General features: G+C 41.8%; 1 protein-coding gene and 1 pseudogene across 1 annotated transcript; both read right to left on the bottom strand.

Annotated features, from left to right (window-relative positions):
* Nucleotides 1–2,091: 2,091 nt before the first annotated feature.
* On the bottom strand, nt 2,092–12,954 carry LOC136450420 (respiratory burst oxidase homolog protein A-like). Its single transcript, XM_066450843.1, has 14 exons — nt 12,084–12,954; nt 11,836–11,995; nt 11,679–11,727; nt 10,722–10,835; nt 6,038–6,460; nt 4,904–5,287; nt 4,721–4,816; nt 4,524–4,639; nt 4,220–4,387; nt 3,970–4,129; nt 3,625–3,822; nt 3,388–3,516; nt 3,155–3,233; nt 2,092–2,760 (listed from the first exon to the last, which is right to left on the bottom strand). The coding sequence occupies exons 1-14, from the start codon at nt 12,730–12,732 to the stop codon at nt 2,651–2,653; spliced, it is 2,835 nt and encodes a 944-aa protein (XP_066306940.1). The 5' UTR covers nt 12,733–12,954; the 3' UTR covers nt 2,092–2,650.
* Nucleotides 12,955–19,397: 6,443 nt separating this feature from the next.
* LOC136455088 (uncharacterized) lies at nt 19,398–21,686 on the bottom strand (annotated as a pseudogene).
* Between the last annotated feature and the right edge of the window lie 292 nt (nt 21,687–21,978).

The following is a 21,978-nucleotide window of genomic DNA, read 5'->3' as shown; positions in this document are numbered from 1 at the left end:
GAAGGAGGCGACGTCCGTATGTGTTCGTGTACCTATATCTGAAGGTGGGCCATGTACGTGGGAGGTGTACAAAATGGCACGAATGACAACGAGGGAGAGATAGAATTATAATGACAGTTTTTTAAATAAAGAAATTGTAATGGCATATTATAAACTTGAAAAATTGTAATGACCTAAATCCAAAAAAACATAAAAAAAACCATCCACAAAATTGTCAGCCCATGATGAGAAGAACGTGTTGGTCATGGGCTGGTGCTCGATTTCTCCTATGTTAAGCCCTATTTAGCAAAGCTTTAGCCCGATTTCCTAGAATTGGATATTTGGAGCTCTACCGAACTCCTTGATATGGAGATGTAGATATATTAAGTGCATTTATATAATTTATTCCTTTTATAGTTTAGATAAAATATAAGTATATATAATCTAGAAGCTACAATCCACCATAGATCTTGAGCTAGAGCCATGCTAAAAAGATCCTTAATTTGACCTAACTGTTGGATCGAGTTTATTTCTTCTACGGAAACAGGCCTGAATTGTGTAGTTAAAAAGGCTGTCTCAAGTGTGTGTTTTAGGCCATTACAAGAATTTCCTTTTTTATCTATTTCTTTTATCCTCTCTTTGTTTCTATTCCTCCTTTGGCATGTGTTTTTATTTTTTATTTTCCTTACATTTTTTATTTTTTATTTATGTACTTGTTGTATTTGTAAGATGTTTCATGAATATTTTTGTTCTTTATGTAGTATCCATAGGATAGGACGCATGAAATGTTCCATAGTATATTTTGCATCTTTTACATAGCATCCATAGGATGTTTTACAATATATTTTTTGTTTATCTTTCACATACTGCCCAATGCCCATGAGATATTTTATAATATAGTTTAAGTTGTCCATGATATACTTTTTACTGTTCACATGGTATCATCGGTACCCATAACATGTTCTGTGGTATTTTTTTTCTTTTACTTATTCACCTTTTATCATTATCTTTAAATTTTATTTTTCTTTCTTATAATTTTCCATTTTATTTCATATTGTATTTTGTTTCCTCTGCTACATGTATTTTTTGATGTTGTTTATTTTTTCTATTTTCCCTATATATTTTATTGCACTATTTTTTCCTCTCCATGGTCTTGTGGTGATATTCACTGGATGAATTTTTTATAGGCATAATAAGATTATTCTCATATTATTTATCTGACAATATTCTAAATTATCATTATAGCATTCTTGATATGTTTAGTGATGTATTCTGGATTGTTCACTTAGGGTTTTGAGATGTTCCATGATGTATTTGATTTTTCGTAGTATATCATGTTCCGTATGTGGTGTATTTTCAATATTCCAAGAGTACCTTGAGATTTTCTATGGTGTATGTTTTGTTGTTGGTTACTATATATGGGATGTTCCACATTGTATTTTCAATTGTTCACACGATCCCTATGAGATGTTCTATACTAGGATATTTTAAAACGTTTGCCTAGTATCTATGGGATCTTTGATGGTATAATTTAAATATTCTCATTATGCATGAAATCTTCTCATTTTCAAATACTAGACACGAGTATTATGGAATAGTCTTCTTCTAAATCTAGAATATTGTTTTTTTTAACCTATAACATTTTTCTTATGAAGGTAGAACGTTATTTCTTGAATCTAGAAAATTGTCCAACTTAACAATGAGAAAAATGATCTTCAATAAAATTTTATCTAAATATATCCAAGTGGAAGTCTTATTTTGAAAGAGTTATAGTAAGAAACACAATGGTGCAATTGAAATTTAATTTAAATGTTTAGTTTGGCAACTACATATTTTTAATTTAATTTTTCAAAAGATTTCATTTGACGCTGATGTCAGTAAATTTATTTTATCCTTATATAATCTTAAGTTTAGCCATTAAATTTGAGCTCTTGAAGCTCTAAATAGATAGTCTAAAATATTGTCTAAAGTTTAGCAAACCCTCAAAATACTATTAGTTTATTATACCATACAAGTGTGTTAGAATTCTCTGGCGGAAGGACAATTTTATTCCACTTTTTCATCTCCTCCCTCATAGCACCGCAGGGGCAAATAAACCGAGAGACGCAGAAGTGTGTTAAATGCTATTTTCCCTTTCACCTCTTTTTGTTTTGCCTTTTCTGTATGCGGGTACAAATATATAAAAAAAATGCTTCTGGCCTTGCCGCCTTGGCCACCAGCAGAAAGTGCAGGGCATCAGCTGCATGAAAAATATACAATTAAATAGCCTTGTGAGTTGTGACTAGTGGTATCCGTCCTATGTCCTATACGAATACCATGCTACCGACAATCCCAACTACTCAAACCTCTTCGTATGTGCTCTGTACATTGGTGACCACCTGGGAGGAATCTCTTCACAGTTCCACTGGGCATCGGGGATCCAATCTGCAGATCGACGATTGGACATCACATGTATATGTACACAAAAATCCCCCTTCTTTGTGCTCTGGCTCATTTAGGAGCAGTTAGCAAAAAGTGCAGGTCATCAGCTGTTAAGCATTTATTTTGATGGTAGCTTCTCCACTTTGCTCTCTCATGTCCTTCGTCCAGAACTCCAGATGAATATACCAAGACAAAAATGCTGTACACATACATAATATATCCTTTCTGCCCACCAAGTATATACTGGAATTCAGAAATGCTCCTTGTGAAACTCAAATTTCGTTGTGTTTTCCCCATTGAATTCGTGGCACAGTTTGTTTAGTTCTTGTGCAAGAACTGGAGCTCCACAGTAGAATACACCTGCGTGCAACCAAATCATTTTTAAAAAATAAAAAATGTATAGGCGGTGCATAATTTATTTTCTTTTCTGGAACACACACGATAACTGTGCCATTATACTAATATTGCCATTAATTAATATAGAAATAGCTTGATTACAATGCACCCCACACCAGTTTGTTCATGGAAATGGAATTCTAAATAAAACTGAGCTGGTTATTCACACTGTTTCGCTCAATCATGCAGGCCAAAGCTTAATTGCTATAAATTGTTCTGCATCTTTATGCAGCGGTGTGTTTAACATAGATGAAGTTTTGATAAAGGACACACAAGTCATTCACAAATATGTGCATGACTATAAAAAAAAACTGAGAAGCTTAACCAGAATATGTGGCAATGTAGTATGTACACTAACCTATCTTGGCATATGGATGCTTGGAGGCAACTTTAGATAGGACTTTTTTCCAATTTGGTCTTGCAAAGTGTGTCCGGACCTGCATAATCAGCATACAGATGATGATGTGAGTAAAAGGTGATTGTACACTATTTTAATCATTTATGCTAATAGATGACAGGTACAAAACTCAGCATTCTAACATTACTGACTTAACTGGGAGTGGAGCTGTTAATTGCTCTATCAGCACTTACTTTAGTTCCAGAGACAATGTCAACGCCATTCTTTGCATGGTTCAAAGCTTGAAGCATGGTGATGAGCGCTGACCGAGCATCCCCTTCCTCATAAACACTCGTGAGGTAGTTGTGCATCTCAATGATATTCTAGAATGGAGCAAAGGCAAACTGTAAGTAAAACCCACTTAAGGGAACATATTAATTCTGACAATTAAAAAATGCAATTTGAACAAAACAAGTGGTCAATTGGTGTACCCTTTGGTCCAGTTCAGCAATCTCATTCATGACTCCCTTGAACCAATCAAAAGAACCTTGCTCACGTGTAACCCAATAAAAGTAGGCATTTGTGGTCCTTAGAACCCTCTTTGGTCTTGATGTGACCGTCATAAGTGTGCTCAGATCAATGTGCGGATTATTCGGACCAACTGGAGGATAAAGATCAGTGGAAGTATCCTGCCAACACACGCACACACACATAAAACAGAATTGTTGTTAGCAAAATGCCGAAAGAATATTTTTTATATGTGATCTGTTATTTCACTAATGGGATTAGGAAGGTCCGATGGTGACAAAGTGAAGATACAGAAGATAGTAAATTACCTCCTCTTCCTCCATCCTTATGATATTGTTAAGAAGATCTTTCAGTATGCTGATAAAAGGAGTTGCACCAATTCCTAATCCAACAAGTAGAAGAACATCATACTTGCTGTAATCCTGAGCAGGAGAACCATAAGGTCCATCAATCAGAAGTTTTGGTAAGCTGCATTATCAAAAGACAAACATTATAACATGTAATTTATTAAAGACCTATTACACACAAAATCAAGCCTTTATGATTGAGGGCTCATACGCTTTCTTGGTTGTCTCATCTGCTCTAAGAAGGCCACTTTTACCACCCACTGGGGGTTCACAAGCTGCTGCGAAAACCCTCTTGAGTTCTCGTGTCCAGTCACCAAGTTGTCGAACATGAATGCTGAGATAATCATCCCCAGGCGCTGAAGTAATTGAGAACGGATGCCTATGAAGAGAATGGAAATGCTCAGTGCGCAATGGGCTTCATCGAGACTATTTATGAAGCGTTTATGAAAGTTGGTAGTTTCTATCCAAGCAAGGGCATAATTGAATCAAAATTTATTGCTACAAGTACAAATTACCACTCAAAGGGTGACACTGCTGGACATTGAACAAACATATATTGCCCACTCTTGTACCGGAAAGCAGGAGGCTTGGACATTTGCAGTGTCAACACATTACCAGGATATATGGCCACCTGAAAGGAAAAATAACAATAACTAGATTAGTAGGTCCACAGAAAATGAATGCTCAAGTTTCTCATGTCTTTTTGATTGACCTTCAATAGCCTGACAGAATAACTGCCAGACCTGAAGAACCTCAGCACCCTCTCCCCTACATACAAGCAAACAGGCACTGCCAGATACATCCATGTCTGCATCAGTAACAAAATACAAGAACCTTAGGGCTCAAACTTTGATTATTTCATGTGCAAGGAATGAAAACAAATAAAAAAACTCACCGTTTTTCGGTACCAGACATGAATGAGGTACAGGAACTGGCCATGAACAATGAGAGCCAAATACACAATTATGAATAAGTGATGAGAGTACCAGAAGGCATTGAAGCCAGTCAGTTTGTCAAATGGTTTTGGAAGCTTCACTAGGCTACGACGGAACCACCGTGTTGCTAAAGTGAAAGCAATAATCATACAGATAACCATAATTACACCAGTGATGCCTTCCACTCCTTTGACCAATGTAAAATATGTTGGCTTTGTTTCACCGAAGTACTGGCCCAGAGGAGCATACTTCTCATTTGATGAATGTATAAGCCGTGGAAAATCACACACAAGGTGGTTCCCTGCATGGAGGATTATACCAACAACGATTGCTGCTGCAATAGTCTGCCCATTAAAACAACAAAACAAATTCTTTTATTAGTTTCCTTAGTCAAAGTCTCATATTTCATATGTTGCATCTAGTGAGTAGCTTTCCATGTAACTCAAATCCCTGTAGCCACTAAATATAGGCCATCTTCTACTACAGCTAATATGATAAAGCTATTGTTTGGTAGTGGGAGACGAGCAAGCAAATTTTATCATTGAAGGCAAAAAAGAAGAAGGAAATACTAGATGTGTTTCTGTACAGACAGGATGGATCACTTCATCAACCAGAATACATTTTGTGTTTTGCGTAATTGTTATGCTCTGCATATAATTCATAAATAAACTGTTACAGAATTAAGCATCCCACTGGACATGAGTAACTGAACATACTTTTTTTAAGATAAACTGAATAAATTTATTTGGTTCACAATGAATTGGTACAATAAGTACACACATAGAATAAAAGGTACAAGAAGGGCAAACACCTATATTCAGACTTCTACAGTGGGGGCCTCCCCTGCTGTATTTTCTGCTAAAAAAAACTATATTCAGACTCACTAAGTACATGACCCTTTTTTAGAAAAATAAGGTTAAGCACGTGAAAATAAAGTTGAATATCCTGCATCAACATGAACAGATGATGCAAATGCCCATTTACATCCTTTCAGTCCTAAATTAACTGATTTAGGTACAAATTAACCCATTAACATGAAACTCTGAAACTATATTGGCAGGATAAAAAGAGGCACCGACAAACTAATGACTAACCTTGTGGAAGTTTATATTATCATCAAATGGTAATGCCCGTGCAGCCCTTGTATTTCTCAACCAAGTAATGGTGTTACGGCATACTGGGAGGAGGATAATTGCCATGTTCAGCTTCAGGGTTTCAGCAGCGCCTTTTGCAGTGGTCACGCAGTAGCCCATCACATTAAAGACATACCTGTTGCGATACTGCATGAACTTCCAAGTGAATAGTCCGGCCATTATTCCAATCCATAATGCAAGCACCCATAGGCGTTTCCAATTATCCTCCAAGTAGTAACTCAACGTAGTACTTATCTTGCGAATTGGACTCTTTTTCCTTAAGCCTGCTAGGTTCTGACTTAGTGCTTGGCTTGTGTAACTTAGCGCCTGACTGTAGTTCATGTAGGTATCCTTCTGCAACAGAAGGGTCTCCAACTGCCACAACTGCAATACCAATAAAACCCACGCATTCTTTAGGAAAAAATAAAGGCTACTTTAATAGTAACGGGTTAGATTAATAAAAATAATACTCTATTAACAAATAATAGGCCATTGTTTCATACAAGTGGTCAAGAAGGAACATCATGCATTTGTAATAAAAAGCTGATAAGCGCACATCTGGAGACAACTAAGGCTGACGTAACTACTACAAGAGTACAAGTTAAATACAGTGTTTTATATTATAAAACAGAAAAATGCCCTCATCAGCTGAACAACTCGTGATCTAGAGAAACAAGATTTATATGCATAAAAGCAAATCCATAATGTATCCCAAAAGATTATGTGTACATAGAATTAAAATAATTCTTCAAAAGGAAGTAAACACACAATTATGGAAAAAAAACATCTACGCGAGTTATTGAGGGACTTTTCCCTTCAAAGACACCAAAAATTGAAGTGGCCTTACTGTACTGTATGAATATGTCAGCATATCACGTCAATAAAAAAATGGCATTTACAAAAGAAGTATTTTTTCCTCAAACAGGAGAACTGGTATCATTATATTAAGAGAAAAAATTGGGAAAAGATCCCATACAACATACAAAGCACACCAACGCACACCACTAGGATTTATAAAAGGCATACTATAAAGTGAGTGTACTAAAGTATAATACAAAGAAATCCAATGGGGAAATAGATGAAGAAATCGAACATCGCATTGGCCACTGGAAGGGTGACTCCCTTTCACCTATGTAGTTCATCCTATTCATGGATGTATCGTATTGAATTCCTTGTTTAACTCAGCCAGTGCGGCAGGATTATTACAGCGACTACCAGTGCGAGGTGTGCAACTTAGGGTATCTCTGTATGCTAATGATGTAATTTTCTTCCTTCTGCCAAGGGAGGAGGAATTGAATTTGATCCAGCAAATACTTTAGATTCATGGAGATGCTTCTGGGCTAAGAAAAATATGCTCAAATATTCAGGAACACCTATAAAATGCCAAGAGGAGGACATGGTATAGTCATTCAGAGTAAGTTGCCTTGTGAAATAAAACATTCATGCACTTATCTAGACTTCACAAGTGTTTTTCCCACCTTTCCCACCGGACCTCACCCCAACCCCCACACACCTCCTGTATGCGGCATGCCCTCACAATTTGCCTCTTTATCCAGGTCGCTCACTCACCACGTCCCACTCAGCTGATGCAAGTTTGTATGGACAAAAGTTCAAGTTTGTATGAATAATGTATTTTGATTGCACATTATCAATTATGGATTCCAATAATTTTTTTCATAAATGAGCTGCAAACTTTTCACAAAAGGACAAACACGCCACCTAAAAAATTGAGGACATTACATACTTTTGGCATCCACAAAAAGCAATCCAACTCGCCTAGGATCTCGGTTGCCAATAAGCCATTAGCTTTTGCTTTTTGGACCCTCAGCTTTCCATAATCTAGGTTTTCACAATCCAAGTTATACAAGCTGCATTCCAGAATCTTTAGCTGAAACAAACAAGGCTCTAATTCACCTATTATTCTTATTGCTTGGGAACTAGCAAAACATCACGATGAGTGTGTTTTTAATAGCATCTCTCTGAATGTTTTGGCAGTCGAGAAAGATGGTGTTTTGTGGTGTGCTGCAAGGCCAAGGAGCTCCAGGCCCCTTAGTCCAACACTCCATGTCACACAAACCCATGTGACCCTCGGATACGTTAACGGGCTCCCCTGTCACCATATGACCCCTAAGATTTTTTAGGTTTTTCAACCATGGGCTATGATACCACTTGTTAGAGTGCGCAACAAATCTGACCTAGCTCGCTATACCCACGAGCCGACGCCTCTTCAGGCCTAGGCCACCGAAGCCCACAAGAAACCCAAGCTCTGAGAGCTACCTCAACCCAAAAGACATGTGAGGGTTGCCCACCATCAATTACGAATGTGGGACGAAACCTAACAAGTCTAGTAAACAAAGTTCGTGTGGACCTGTGTGTTGAGGCCATCCACTCTTGAGCAGTGGCGCATACATTCTAGTTCTTCTAGGGAGGGGGTGTACGTGTTGTACTCATTCTCTTTTTCTTCTACAGAACATAAAAGCAATTATATCACTGTAGCCCTCTTTGGTTGTAACGTTTACACTAGCAGTACCTGGTGCTGCACATGGCTCATGTGACCACGATATCCAAAGTTTTTTGTGATGCCCGTTTAAATAATTATGTCTAGAGAGAGTGTGGATTGGACTTGAATCACCTGGTGCAAAGGATGACCTGGGCTGGTCTACCCCTGCCCACTATGAATGTGGTCTAACATGACACGCACCATAGAAACCAAAAAGGCCAATGCCCAATGAGAGCATCATGGCCCAGCAGACAGTACACTCCCATACTATGTCAAGAGTAAAGGGGGAAGAAGGATAGAAACACCACAATTGACTCTCATAATTGTGTTAAGGGTTTTGCTACTGTACAACTATTACCTCTTAGGAGGTAAGAGTTTTGAATAAATCACAACCGTTGAATTTTAGAACATACTAGACAATTAAATAACCAAATAATCAAGGAAAAAATGTTGGCTATATCTGTGCGCTGATTTCCTTGCCATATCTGATATAGGAGCATGCACGATAGTTATGGCACGTATGTACAAGATTCATGTGTGTATCTGTATGATTATCTCGCGTAATACTACATGCTTCTGGCTATGTTTAACTAATCACTATGTAGACAAAATAGTTGTCACATGTCATTAACTCATTATAGTATATTATATATAATGCAACTATATCACGTATATTTTTTCATAACATGTTTTGTTAGGGTATATACAGTTGTGATACATATACACCTGTCACGTTACAACATTTTTATATATAAATAACTATAATGACAGGGTTTCATATTTATTTCTTTTGACAAATATGTTACGTGCATGTTTTTTTCTTGTCAATACAGGTTCGGCTTTGTTCACATTAAGAAATGTTAAAAAGGAAGTCACCACAGATGCCAAGGCCAAATAATACAAAATAATGCTAATCAAGTTAGTATGTCATATCTAATAGATCAGCATGCATCAAGTAGATCTAGAAAATATTTATATATCTAAAACTTTCCTTATTTATTCTATTTTATAAAATTTAAAATTAAATAAATATATATTTCATATATTACCTCTCAGGAAGTAATAGATGATATCAACCCTCCGATCTAATTAAATGAACGGCTTACAGTTACTTGAGGGTACCACAGCAAGGCCCTTGTGTTAATTAACCTGTTGTGGCTGCTAATCTGCTGAAATCAGCATGCCAAACCTTGTGCCTTTCAATACATGAAACAATCATGGAGCACTGATGAATTGTTTTGACCGCTTCCTTTGGAGCAGTACTATTATTTTTACTATACTCCCACTGTTCCAAAAACAATGCAATTCTAGGTTTAGAACAAGTCAAATTTTCTTAAGTCTAATTAAGTTTATGCATGGAAAATAGTATCAACATTTATGCCTCTAAACAGGTTTTCTATAAAAATATATTCTATAATTAATATAATGATACTTTTTTGGTAGCTTAAATGTTAATTAAAATTGTTTGACTCCTCAAGAGAGTTGAAGTCTTTTGGGGACTGAGGAAGTACAGACAGATTACAGCACTCTTTAAAAGAAAAGGAGGTCAATGGCCATGAGAACGTGGTTGGGGCAACGAGCTGTGAACTGTGAGCAGCAAGGATGACATTGAACACGGCAAATGAATGAAACATAAGAAATGCATGCAAGCTGATCCATAGCTGCTCACCAACTTCGACATAAATGATGATGGGAAAAAGGATTTTATTGGGTACCACTTCCCATTTGTTTTTTGTATCGAACAGTAGATTAACTGCATGTACTCAGAGTAACATTTCCAGGGGCAAAATTTTATTGTTACCACAGTAATGGGCAACCTCTTTGGCTGGTTATAGTGCGGTAGCGCCTAGTAATGCGATAGAAAATGAAGTTTAGATAATCAAAGACAAGTCTTATAATGTTTGGTACTAATCCACTATCATGTCATAAGAGACAAAGCCGCAGTCAACTACTTCTCACGGTGCAGTGTGCACTGATCAACATGTACGTGAACTATCTGCCAAAATCCTCTATGAGGCTAACCAAATACTGACACTTCTTTCACCTAACTATTGTCATCACTGTTGCTGGCAATAAACATGTGATCGAGAGCCAAACTGTTTCACTGCATAATCGTGTGATTGATTGCTAACAATGTTAGCTTACCTCAATGTAGCCAAGTCCTTCAGGATCAAGCTCCTCCATGATCAGGGCGGCATACTCTTCAGCTTGCTCCTTAAGCCTGGACAGCTTGTTGGCAGATGCACTTAACATGATAATCTGGAACAGTACAAAGATAAACACGAGTTAGTACAGTGTTGGAGCGCAAACTCAGCGTGATCTCATATTTTACCAAACCATTAGAAAGTAACCCATAACAGCATATGGCTGATTCAGTTCTTAACAGTGACATCGTCGAAAGGCACCCACATGCCTTTCAAAAGCTACGTAGCTCACCAAGCCACCTTTCAACGCATTGCTTCAGCGGATGCAAGAAAAAAAAAGATAAGCTGGCCTGTCGGAAATGCCCCTTACCTACCGCCCCTAGACTGCAGACTGCCATCCACTGAAAATTTACTGGAATGCCCTCACACGTTCTAGAAAGAAGGGTGCCCCTTTCCTGAAGGCTTAAGAAAAAAAAAACGAGTGTCCCAAAACTAGCAGGTAGGAGTGGGTAATGGCGTGATGCTTTCCACGCCGCGGTTCCGCTCACCGACTACGATTAGACGCAAATACTTTTCTCGTACACCCTTCGACCCTGCGAAGATTTCCTCCAAAACCCTCCTCTTGTCGGATTATCACAGGTTAACTAAGATTTCTCTACCACTCAAACATAATTAAGAAACTAGTAATCCGTAAGGTCTGCGATATGGATGCGCTACCTATTCGGAGAACAAAAACAGATATTGCTGTGGCGGCAGTGCCGAGAAATTAGACAGCTCAATGGACCAAATATAAAACTCTCGCCGTCAAAGGACGCCTAAACGATCCGATTTTGACATCCCCAAATAGCAAATCAGAAAAAGAAAGGACGAAAGAAAAGGGAAAGAAACTGCTTGTAGTGCAGCACCACCAACTCCAACTCTCCAAGCACAGCCATGGGCATGGGTGTTTGTTGCTTACCTCTTTCACCTCCTCCTCCCCAATCCGGCCGTCCGCGTTCTTATCCACCCTAATTAAAAAATGGCAAAATCAATACGGTCATTGAAAACAATAGACGAGTCTCAAAGTAGCTAGCTAAGAGTGGCGTAATAGTGGGCATGGTAGCGGGGTGGTATACATGTCGAAGAAGATCTGGAGGCGGGAATCGAAGCTGTTGTCCGTGATCTGCTGCCAGATCTCGCGCAGCTCCTCCTTGTTGATTTTGTCGACCTGCATCTGACGGCGGCGGCTCAATGTGTCAAACAGCTCGAGCGCGAACTCTTTCGATTCCGTCATCCCTGCACGTGCACGTGCAGCTCCCAATGTTTCAACGGCGAAGGGAAATGGGGGAGAAAGTCGAGGGGAGGCAGCGCGGCGTGGTGGTACCAATGCATTCCGCGAAGTCGGAGCGGGAGAGGAAACCGTCGCAGGCGAGGCGGTCGAAGTTGGCCTGCACCTCCATCCAGGCGTTGTTGGCCTTGTTGCTGCTGATGAAGCGGAGGCCGCGGAGCGCCTTGTGCGCGCCGGAGCGCGTGCGGTCGAGCTGCGCGCGCTGCCGCCGCGCGGCGCGGGCAGCGAGGGCCGACTCGATGCCTGACGACGGCTGCTGCTGCTGATGCCCCTGCCCTTCCGCGCGGCTCTGGGTGCGGCCGAAGCGCTTGGTGAGATCCTGCGAGAACTGGCGCGCGATGGACATGGCCTCCGCCTTGATCTCCTGCGAGAACTGCAGCAGCCGGTGCGACGAGGTCCGCCTGATCGACGGCGACCGGGACCGCGACGACGACGACGCGCCGCCCGCATGGTCCCCGCGCGCGCCCAGCGGCAGCCCGGTGGCGGCCCCCGCCGCGGCCGGCTCGACGCTCCGCAGAATGATGGTGTCGTCCTCCTGCAGGTCGAGCGTGACCTCGACCAGCTCCTCCCCGTCGTCGGAGCTGCGCTCGAAGCCCCGCGGCGAGGAGCCCGTGCTGAGCGACCGCGGCGTCGTCCCCGCCGAGGCGCTCCATCGATGGTGGCCCGGGGCGGCGCCGCCCCTCATCGCCGACCCAATCAGAAGCCGCTTTCCAGCGCGGCTCCCGGAACAGTCCAATGCTCGCAGAGGAAACGCGATCGACTGCTGGCTGGATGGATTTTTGGGGCTGGCTTTGGAAACTCTGGGGAAAGGCGCCCGCAACGCGTCCGAGCGGGAGCCGAGCCGACGAGAGAGGAAGGCGCAACGAGAGAGCAATATATGAGGATGAGGAGGGAGGAGGCGAGCACTGGACTCACTGTCGTACGACCAGCCTAAGTTCTACTAGCACGTAGTAGTACACTTCTGCCGATTAGCCCAGCACAAATTCGTGGGGGTAAAAGGGCAGCCTATTCGTTGCCTCAGGAAGTGACGTGAACAAATTTGGTTGAGGTGGATGCTTACGCTGGTTCGTTCGAGAGAAAAATATTATTTATTACTAAAAAGTATTGTTAAAGTAGTGCTATAAAATAGGACGATAGCTCTACCCTCGGCTTATCTGAAGCGAATTATATAGAGCCCAACTAAATGGTTAAAATGTAATTAGATTTTGATGAAGACCTGTTCGCTTGTCTTATGAATCGTTCTATTTCAGCGAACGAACAGTATTTTTATTTTATAATAAATCAATGAATAATATTTTTAGCCTATGGCTTTTCAGCAAAACTAGCAGGGCCAAAAAGCTCAACAAGAATCCCAATCACTTCTCTATTTCCAGTAAAAACTAAAGAAAATGTGCTTCCCACTACTCAGTTCAACTACCATCAGAAACACTCATAATAACTTTTCATCGCTCCTGTTTTTCAACCAAAAATACTGCATCAGCAAAATCAAAGAGTGGAGTTCCAAAATAAAGAAGTGTGTAGGTCTACCAAACTTGCCTTCAGATATAACCATGATTTGTTTCTTATCTTCAGTGGAACGTGTTTAGAACAGTGGAAATTCATCGAAACCTTAAATTCTTGTAGGAAACGAATAATCCCCTGTCGTAAAATGAGGCCATACGATTACTTATGATTTTTTTATGCTGAAACCAGTTGACCATCTGAGCATTATTGTATTAGCCAACTTTTGATTAATGTGGACATGCCATCTAGAGCTAGCATTAATTGTCACTCATATAATGACTTGCCTATTATTACTCTGTGTATCTAGGAATGCAAAGATGTATTTTGACTAGAAAAAAGTTGTACAAAATAAAATTGACCATTAATTTATCTTGTTAATCGATAAAAAAACAAAAAGTAAAAGACACTTTAAATATAATTCTATTAGTGCAAGTTATTGTGTCCTTTGCATAAAATTTGACTATTTCTTGGTTAAAATGTATAAAATTTAACTTTCTCCTACTCAATATATGTGTTATATTTCTGAATACAGAGAGCAGGGTTCTCTCTTTTTTGTTGGCTCTTTCCTCCATGTAGGAAAAATATGTATGTAGCGTGGCTATAACCACTCATTATACTTGCTCTATATGATATTTAAATCATGTGGATTTTATAGAAATTTAGCATGACCCAAGTATAATTTTATTTTTTGGCTGAAACACTTCAGCCGACGTGTCCATTCACTTTGTAAGCATAGAACCTTTTTTAATGGACGGCAAAAGTTTTAAGTAGAATATATTTGAGAAAATCTATAGCTCTACTCTAATCAAGGTGTTCGGCCACAGAAATAAGCAGCAATTGTTGTCACTATAGTGATTCGAGAGAGAAGGAAAAAGTCACGGCTGCTGCTTCTGCGCTTCCAGCGATCTTGGAAACACTGGTGGAGCTACATGGAGGCCAAAGTGGGTCATGGCCCCCCCTGGGCAATTGATTTTGCTTAATGATGTTTATGGTTAACTCTTAGGGAGTCTTAGAGATTTGCACACTAGAGATAACATGAATATTGTTGGCCCCCTCTTCGCCACTGCTTGGAAGGGATATATAGCGCGTCAAGGGACGTAGTGCTGTAGTTTGGTATGAAAAGTTTGTTCGTTGTAGTTTCGGCGGCGGCAGCTGCTGCAACTATTGAACTACACGATGCTGTAGAACATGCCCTAGGGCCAGCAGTATCATTGTAGGTAGCCAATATAATCGAGTTTAGATGGTGTTTAAATCCAGTGAGTAAAGTTTAGGGATGTTACATCGAATATCACATCGGGATGTTAAATAGGAGTGTTTGATAGTAATAATAAAATAAATTACAGAAGTATAATCCGCGAGGCGAATTTATTAAGCCTAATTAATCTGTCATTAGCATATGTTACTGTAGCACCATATTATCAAATCATGGTCTAATTAGGTTTAAAAAATTTATCTCACAAATTAATCGTAATCTGTGTAATTAGTTATTTTTTAGTTTATATTTAATACTACATCAAACCTCTGATGTAATAAGAAGTAAACTTTAGCAGGTACCCACTGCATACGGAATGTCTCTCTGCAAGTCTGTACTACGCAAGATAACTTAGCAGAGAGAATCAGCTAAAAGGTGCTGGAAACAGGGGAAAATAGATCAGATATTCAGATGACTAGTATATACTTGTATGCCAATTTTTTTTTAAATGAATGCCTTTCGTAAGGTTGTAGCGTATTCTTGACGCGTGCTATTTTACCTACTGCTTGGTGACTAGTAGTAGGTGGCCATGCATGTTTTCCTACGCACACAAAATTAAGGAGAGGTGCACGTATGGTTAGCATGGATTCCTTCGTGTTCATGCATGCCTTGGATTGTTAAAAGCATTGTCGCGGAGACGAAGCCATCGTGTCTCGGGAGTTCATTGGCTCCAAAGCCAAGAAACAAGGCGCGTGTTTTAACTTCATATACATGCAGGCTGCAGCATCATCCTTCTAGATAGAGATATTTTTTTTTCCCTTTTAGACGTGTAGAGAGAAAAAGACTCGATCTTGAGTCATATATTTTGTCACATGTACAAAACGTTTTAGAAAGGGGGCGGGGAAGAGGCCTTTGATATAATATACTGCACGAATACGGCACGGTTGGTATAATTGAATTTGTACATTGTAAACGAGGCACATGCATGCGCCACGCGACATGTTGATTAATGGATACGGGTAGTAGTAAGTGCTAGCTAGTATTTGCAGTTCATCATACTCCGTATTAATTAGCGCACATAATAATATGACGCGTACAGTTGACATGATTTTTGACATGTATATTGGAGTACGTTGGAGTAATAATAGATAGCTACTGGCTAATAGTGTCCTCCTTTGTGTTTATCCGGTGTACTGCCGGTTGCTCAGTTCGTAAGGTATAGCCACTAGCCAGCAGCAGCACCGGTTGCAGCTGCAGCCATCGCATTAAGCAATTTCGCATGTTTCTTCCGGCTAGTTCGTCGTAGCTAGGGAAGACCGGTCTGCGCGTACGTGTACGTTTGCGATCGCAGCAAGGCACCTCTGCCTAGCCGCACAAGTGTATACGAGCGCGCTCCCAAATTGTGTTTTGCATGATGCGTACGTCAAGAAGTAGTGTAGAGTATTGACCACATGCAGGTGTTGACGTGTCAATAAACTAAGAACACCACTACGACGACAAGCTGCGCGATTTAAGACGTACTGTATATTATACGAGATATGAAGTGTAACAACGACGACGCTGCTTTCACGTTCCGTTCAGCAGTACTCACTTCGTTCCAATTTACAAATTGGACCAAACAAACTGAATATAGACTAATAATACAATTTTTTTGATAAATAACTAATATAATATAGATAAAGTCTGTTTGTTTGACTGTGGCTTATCGTAAACGATCGTAAATTTTTAGCCGGAACAGTATTTTTCTCTCACACAAACCAGTCAACAGTACTTCCTCACAAACCAGCAACGATACGAACCAGCCAACCGAACAGGCTGTATGTATACTCCCATCGCTATTGCCATCTAGACACCGGCACTTGGGCTGGGTTAAGCTGATGCATAAGCGTGCACTCCAGAATTCGCTAGCATCAGATCCAACCGCCAATCGGCGTCCTAGAGAATTTTGTACTAGCAAAAGAGTGGGTGGATGGATAAATTAACGACAAGCTGGCTCAAATCAGCGGGTGGAAAACCATCGATCCCCCGGATTCAACTCCCATTAGGTCCTCTAGCTAGCTATACTTGTTGATTCAAATCCAGCTGATGTGAGGAATGTTGACCTGACCGTAATCTGGGACAATCCTAACTGATTCGCAAAGGGGGAAAAAGGAAGGAATAATCGAATTACAACCTAATCCAAACCTTAAAATCAGCTCCATACTAGAAAAATCCGAATGCAAATGACAACCTTGAACATGAAGACAATCCAAAGAGAGACCAGGGCAGTGTTCGGCTCGTTACTAGAAATACTGTTCATGCTAATTTATGGTGAGAAAAAAAATATTGTTTCAGCTCGAAAAATAAGGCGAATAAACCAAACTTTAGTCCAGCCGAACACTTAACCCTTCCACGGACGAAGACAATCCGGGACGCAAAGCCGAGAAAATCCATTTATGTCTTTTTTTTTAGGAAACCCACCATTTATGTTCTACGGACCTGGTTCCATTTCGGCTGGCGGGCGCTCAATTGAAATCGGGCGCAGCTGCTGACCGCCCACTCTCCTCCCCTGTACGCTTTTTAATGTTCATGAGGTTATCTCCAACGATACTATCTAAAATATAAGATTCATTCGTACTTTAGGTAGCGTTATAGGCAAAAAGTTCAATACATATTCGACATTTTCTCCAACAACAAAATTTAAAAGAGAATCATTTCTGTAAATGGGTTTACAAGAGAGAGGATACCCATATTTGGGTTGTGTCTCTCAGACAATCCAAAATATGTCTTCCATATAGGTACTCTGTTGGAGGCTGATTTTTTGTCTCTCACTATCCATTTTAAGTTTGGGTCTTCTTATTGGAGATAGTCTGAGTCGCCTAAAAATGTAATATTAAAATTGTTATATCTTTTGAACGGTGTATCTGTTTTCAGTTCCTTCTACGCGACGAGCCGAACAAAACTATTATATCTTTTGAGCTGTTATTAAAAGTGCAATATTAAAAATGTTGTATGTTTTGAACCGTGTATTCTACGCGACGAGCCGAATAAAACTAGACCCCACTTTCATATGTTTTGAAGAATTTTTTCTAGTAGCAATTTATGTATATTAACTTATGACATATAACTTATAATTTACAACTTATGCACACAAGTTGTATTGAATAACTTTTTACTGGTCAGATTCGTTCGGTGGCATCTCTACACTGCACGTACATTCCTTTTTTCTTCCTTTTTTGATTTTTTCTACTATTTTGTTTCTTTTTGTTATATATATTATAAGTTATGCTACATAGTTATTTTCCTATAAAGTTTTCATATTTCTACTAATATGTTATGATATTAATTTATATATTTAAGTTCTTGAATATACCTTATACGTCCAACTTTACATCTAAGTCATTTATCAAGTTATATATTTAAGTTATACAAACAAGTTATACATAAACGTTTTGTGTATAATTTTTGTAGTTTTTTATGAAATTATGTTGATAAGTTTGTTCTGTAAAATATTATACATAAAATTTATGCGTATAACTTTGTCACGTATATGTATAAGTTATGTGTGTAACTTTGTTACGTTGAAGGTATATGTTGAAGTCATGTGTATAAGTTATACGTTGAAGTTTGTTATAAAAGTTATACATAAAAGTTGTAAGTATAACGTTGTAACTTTCCAAAAAAAAAGAAAGTTTAAATTTTGAGCCAAAATGGAAAACTTTTCAAAAAAGGAAAGTTGTGGAAAATATTATTCCAAAAAAAAAAGTCGCGGTGGTGGTCCCATCTCGCGCCCGTTTCCTATCACGCGTGATTTAGTGAGGCTGACTGTGGTATAACTTGCTAAGACAGTTTGCTCTTGCAATATATGCGTGCATAAGTATTTTTAAGTATAAATTTTCTCATGGTTATCCATAGAACAAAGAAAAAACAAAAAAGGTCCTCCGAATTATAGAATGGATAGACCTTATCTTATATTTTTTATTTTTTAAGTAACTAGAGGACTACCCCGCGCATTGCTAAGGGAATTATGGATTAGTGGATTACGTGATATGATGACGTAGACAATAAAATATTTATGTGTTTTGCTGACATACATTACAGTTGCATGTGCTAGTGAATTTTAATTGTATGTGATAGTGCATGTTAAGATAATAAATAGTTAGTGGAGTTTTACTTAGTAGATGTTAATTGTATGTGATAGTGCATGGTCTAATTAAATAGCTTGTATGTTAAGAAAAATAGCTAATGGGATTTTACTTTACAAGAATATAAAATATTGTATTCCTTTTTAGTAAGGCCTCCTGTTTTCTCAAAACATAGATGTGTCTGTTTTGCTATTGGCTCAGAGCCACGAGACTTTTTCCAAGAACGGAAGCGTGTGTACCAAACAAACGAGAGGTTTTTATCTGTGTACCCTTAAAAAAGATGTCACACTCCTGCGTACCCCTCAAAAGTTGGTCGTCACCTACATGCCCTCGCTTGAACTTTTCTTTTCCCTCACGCCATTCCGTCGGCATTTGCTCCTAACGGTGGCTAACGGCTCTGGAGAATGACTCAATTGCCCTTGTGCTTGTATGGGCGTCTGAACTTTTTCGTTTCCCCTATGCCATTGCCAGACCAAACCTTCTCAAATAGTCATGAACAGAACTGAACATTAATAAGGAAGCAAACTAGCACTGAACAATATAACTGGACCTACATAATTTTGTGCAGCACTAAATGTTCTCAAATAGTCATGCTATATATATTTACATGCGCCTGATTTTCACTCATCACTAGCTCTGACCGGACTCGATCTTCCTTGCTTGAGCAAGATCAGGCCAATACACTTAGCTGAGAGATCAAATGTTTTACCATACAAATTGCTCCAGCTAAACCACGCCCTCTGCCTCCATCAGATTTACACGCGTACTGCACTACCCAAGTGTCGATATCTCATCACCACAAATTGAGTCCCCTAACCATCCTATTTCAGTTTACACAATTGGAGCACCAGAAACTTACAGAACATGTAACCAGCAATTCTCATCCATTGCAGATGGCATTGAGGAGCACATGCCCCAGCATCAGGTCCAGGAAGTACTGGTGCCCGATCTTGCCATCCCGCCACACTAGCCTCGCTGGTGCACGCCCGTAGTGCACACCGTCATTGCAACGGTTGTCGTAGTGCCATGGGAATGTCATGTCAAAATTGTCGATCACTCCACCAGTGAGCACCCCGTACTGCCTCATCTTCTCAACGAGCACACCATTGAACGCCTCCATCTTGTTTGGATTGAATGCCAGGTCCCTAGCATAGCCCCCAGTGGCAATCGTCGTCCGGTAGAACACCCTAGGCACTGCATGCCCACGAGCCCGGACTTTGTCCATGACTCCGGACCAGAACTGTGCTGCAAAATCCGCACCCTGGGCGTAGGCGCGGACGCTGGTCCAGTAGCAGCCATCGTGCAGGCCAGAGTTCAGAACCACGACGTCTGGGACACGATCACCCGACTTGAAGTAGGACCGGATGAGCTGCCGGAACCCTCTGTTCCGGAGGGAATGCAAGCCGAGATAGTTCATGCTCATGTTCCAGTGGCCGTTGAAGATGCTCGTGATCCTCACAGTCTCTGCCCCGCCACTGGGATTGGTGAACACTGCATCGAACCGGCGCTTCACGGCAGACGTATCCGTGATGCCGAGGACGAAGGTGAGGAGGTTCCGGATGGTGTCGACGTGGTTGGAGTCGCCCCAGAAGAAGATCCACTTGCCGTCAAGGCACCGCCACGCCACATCGGCCGCAAAGAGCTTGAAGGAGCAGTGCGCCGAGTACACCCAGCCGTTGCTCTCCAGCGCGCCGAGCGGCCCATCGCACCACGGTGCCTCGCACGGGTGGTCCGGCTCCAAGCACCGGTACCGCCCCGCGGCGTCGACGTCCTCGCAGTTGTCGTTCTTGGCAAGCCGCGTCCACCGTCCCGACTAGACATCGCGAGAGAAGTCCGCGGCGCGGCACGTCTCCAGCGCCGGCAGGGAAGCGTTCTTGTCCGGTCGGAACAGGAGGGGGATGCGGCGCAGCTCGGCGCGGTACTTGAACCTCGAGGAGGAGAACTTGAGCCCCTCGAAGCTGCGGAAGAGGAGGACGACGGTGAGGCGGAACTCCCCCACGGCGAAGCGCAGCGCAACCTGGAGGCGGAAGGAGTAGGAGCCGTCGCCGTGGTCCACGATGGGGGGCCGCGACTTCCAGGCGTCCCCGGAGAGGTCGACCTCGAAGTAGTCCCCGCCGAGGCAGCGGCGCTGCCCGGCCTCGTCCAGCGCCCAGAACGTGACCTCGTGGATCTGGCCCGCGCCGAGAGTGGTGGCCTCCCCCCTCGCCGCGGCGTCGTCGAGAACCCCGACGGAGATGTTCGCCGTGCGCGCGTCCCGGCACGGGGAGCCCCCGAGAGCGAGTCGGTGCCACCAACGCCGACGCCGACGCCGACGTAATGCAGGTACTGCTGCCGCAGGCGGCGGTGCGCGCCGGCGCCGGTAAGGGAGGCATCGGCGGCGAGGAGGAGGATGACGGCGAGGAAGGACGCGAGCGCGAGCTTGGCTGCGGAGGGGCCGGGCTTCTTGGGGTGGTGGTCGCCCCCGCCGCCGAAGCAGGAGGCCTTCTTGTTGGGGGTGGGGTCGGCCCCGAGGTGTGGCTTCCTCGCCCCATGCCGCCGGCCGCCTTCTCTTGCCACACGCAGGTCCCAATGTGCATTGCTCGATCGCCGCTCGCGCGCTCCCCGGCCGGCCTCGATCAGACTGCGTAACCACCGACGCCGGCCACCAGCCGGTGGGCAGCAGCACGGAGCGAGCGAGCAACCAACCAACGGCGCGCGGCGGCAGAGTGGGAGGCGAGCCCCGGAGGCAGCAGCAACAGCAAGCAGCTGCCTTTTTGTAAGAAGAGAAGAGTAAGAGTAACCGAAGGGCAAGAATGATATTTTTCTAGCCCGGTCCCACATGTCAGAGCCGCCAAACGGCCAAAACCTAACAGAATGCCGACGGAATGGCGTGAGGGAAAAGAAAAGTTCGAGCGAGGGCATGTAGGTGACGACTAATTTTTGAGGGGTACGTAGGAGTGTGTCATCTTTTTTAAGGGTACATAGGTAAAAGCCTAACAAACGACGTGAACACTGATCGAGACAAGACAATTCCTACTCATGGCTAGTACAGAACTGGAAGTCTGAAATTGACCGATGCCCACTTGGCATGCAGCGCCAATGAATCCAGCTGGGGCTTGGCCGGCTGGGGGTG

Source organism: Miscanthus floridulus, chromosome 5, assembly GCF_019320115.1.
Source record: "Miscanthus floridulus cultivar M001 chromosome 5, ASM1932011v1, whole genome shotgun sequence".
NCBI lineage: Eukaryota > Viridiplantae > Streptophyta > Magnoliopsida > Poales > Poaceae > Miscanthus > Miscanthus floridulus.
This window is presented reverse-complemented; position numbering and strand designations above follow the sequence as displayed.

What these genes read in the sequence shown, in the direction of transcription:
- LOC136450420 (XM_066450843.1), bottom strand. Translation starts at nt 12,732, where the DNA reads ATGAGGGGCGGCGCCGCCCCGGGCCACCATCGATGGAGCGCCTCGGCG. An exon ending in CTCCAGATCTTCTTCGACAT is followed by an intron (nt 11,728 to 11,835) that starts GTATACCACCCC and finishes TTTTTTAATTAG; the next exon opens with GGTGGATAAGAACGCGGACG. An exon ending in ACATTGTCTCTGGAACTAAA is followed by an intron (nt 3,234 to 3,387) that starts GTAAGTGCTGAT and finishes CTGATTATGCAG; the next exon opens with GTCCGGACACACTTTGCAAG.